The 2,082-nt window shown below is 39.5% G+C and overlaps 1 protein-coding gene across 1 annotated transcript; it reads left to right on the top strand.

Moving 5' to 3' along the window:
• The first annotated feature begins 233 nt into the window (after positions 1–233).
• Positions 234–1,775, top strand: LOC111687040 (SH2B adapter protein 1). Its single transcript, XM_046947971.1, has 3 exons — positions 234–334; positions 455–662; positions 729–1,775. Exons 1-3 carry the CDS (start codon positions 234–236, stop codon positions 1,773–1,775), a joined length of 1,356 nt encoding a protein of 451 aa, XP_046803927.1.
• The last annotated feature ends 307 nt before the right edge of the window (positions 1,776–2,082 follow it).

Below are 2,082 nucleotides of genomic sequence, written 5' to 3' on the forward strand. Positions count from 1 at the left end.
AGAACTGAACTAGAACTGAACTAGAACTGAACTAGAACTGAACTAGAACTGAACTAGAACTGAACTAGAACTGAACTAGAACTGAACTAGAACTGAACTCAAACTGAATTAGAACTGAACTTGAACAGAACTAGAACTGAACTAAAAGTTAAACATATCTGCAGCATATCTTGAACATCAAATTAAATAGAAATCACACCCAATAAACATTTTTTATATATTTTAGGTCGGCAATGGCGCTCTTGAAGAGAGTGATTACTCTGAAGAGTCCCCCAAAATCTTCCATAAAGCATTCTTTCGTCGACTCTCATTTAAGGGATTACGCAAAGGAAAGGTTTGTAAATTGAAAATCTTATAATAAAGGGCACTCACGAAAATAACTTAATAGGAGCAGTAATTGAAAAACGTAATATCATTAGAATTTTCTATTTTTACAGACACTATTTCACAAAAGTTCCGATGAAGAGGGAAACAGTAAGAGTAATAAGAAATTTGCTAAAATTGTGGTAGAATGTCGAAAAGAAGGTATAGTCGATAACTTGACACCAGAAAGTTTAGATCAGCCAACGGGCACACAAAAATGGGAGAAATGTCGTTTGGCATTGGTGAAGGCAGTGGGAGGATATATGTTGGAATTCTATATGCCGCCCAAGGCAACTAAGGTAGAAAAATAAATGAAATTTATGGGTAAAAGAATGTAGTTATTATTGTTATGTTTTTCGTTGCAGCCACGTTGTGGAGTTTTTTGTTTCCTAATTTCAGAGGCCCGCGAAACGACCGCCTTGGAAATGCCCGATCGTGAGAATACGTTTGTTTTAAAGGCGGACAATAATATGGAATATGTTATAGGGGCTCAAGATGCCGATGATATGCGCAGCTGGTTGGCAACTATACGCTATTGTATGCGTACACCGCCCACACAACAGCCCACTACGGATACCGAAGTAATGGCTGCCGCTATGCAAACCTCTCCCGTTATAATGAATTCAAATACCAACAGCATGTTAAATGCTGTACAAAATCCACAGTATCATCAACAAAATGCCATGGGCTCAAATGGTAATATGGCACCCAGTAGCTCTCTATCCGAAAATGCTCTCTCCACACTGCAAACTGGAGCAGCCGATAGTGCTGTTCCAGATACACAATGTACGGCAGCAGGACCTGATGTACCACCAAGGCGCGGTGAACAACGATTATCTTCCTCTAGTAATATTGAACCCTGCGATGGTCTTGATCCCGACTCTGATTTAAATGTCATAGACATAACGAATGAAATGCGACAATATCCCTGGTTCCATGGCACGCTGCCGCGTTCAGATGCTGCTCGTATGGTTTTACAGAATGAGGCACAAGGGCATGGTTTCTTCCTAGTACGTCAAAGTGAGACGCGCAAGGGTGAATTTGTACTCACCTTTAATTTCAATGGACGTGCCAAACATTTGCGCATGACACTATCCGATAAGGGTCAGTGTCGAGTGCAGCACTTGTGGTTCCCTTCCATACAGGAAATGTTGGAACATTTCCGCCACAATCCTATTCCTCTCGAATCGGGCGGTACATCAGATGTTACTCTCACCGAGTACATACACAATCAAGGAGTTCCTTACAATAATAATCAAATCAATGAAACGACGAATGGTTTAACGTCGGCGATAGATAATAATGGTTCATCAGTAACTGGAGGCGTTGGAACGGGAGTGGGGGCATCCACTGCCAGTGTTAATGGTACTTCACAGCAGCAACAAGATCCATCACCGAGACATGTGAGATAGCCTAAATTTTGGAGCCCATTCAGTGTCAGTGATGATTTTTATTTTTTTTTATTTTAAGTTTTTATAATTTTTTTTGGGTGAAATTTTTTTATTTAAATTTTAATTTCACCTCAGGGCGGAATAAGTCCAAAGGGAGGGAACAAATTTTTTAGAAAATATTTGCTGCAGAATTTTTTTATACGACAATTCTAGACTGAAAAAGAACTGAACTATAACTGAACTAGAACTGAACTAGAACTGAACTAGAACTGAACTAGAACTGAACTAGAACTGAACTAGAACTGAACTAGAACTGAACTAGAACTGA

This window comes from Lucilia cuprina, chromosome 4, assembly GCF_022045245.1.
Source record: "Lucilia cuprina isolate Lc7/37 chromosome 4, ASM2204524v1, whole genome shotgun sequence".
NCBI classification, from domain to species: Eukaryota; Metazoa; Arthropoda; class Insecta; order Diptera; family Calliphoridae; genus Lucilia; species Lucilia cuprina.

Coding starts and splice junctions, on each gene's coding strand:
- LOC111687040 (XM_046947971.1), top strand. CDS start 234: ATGGCGCTCTTGAAGAGAGTGATTACTCTGAAGAGTCCCCCAAAATCT. Junction 335..454: donor AGGGATTACGCAAAGGAAAG/GTTTGTAAATTG, acceptor ATTTCACAAAAG/TTCCGATGAAGAGGGAAACA. Junction 663..728: donor TGCCGCCCAAGGCAACTAAG/GTAGAAAAATAA, acceptor TTTTCGTTGCAG/CCACGTTGTGGAGTTTTTTG.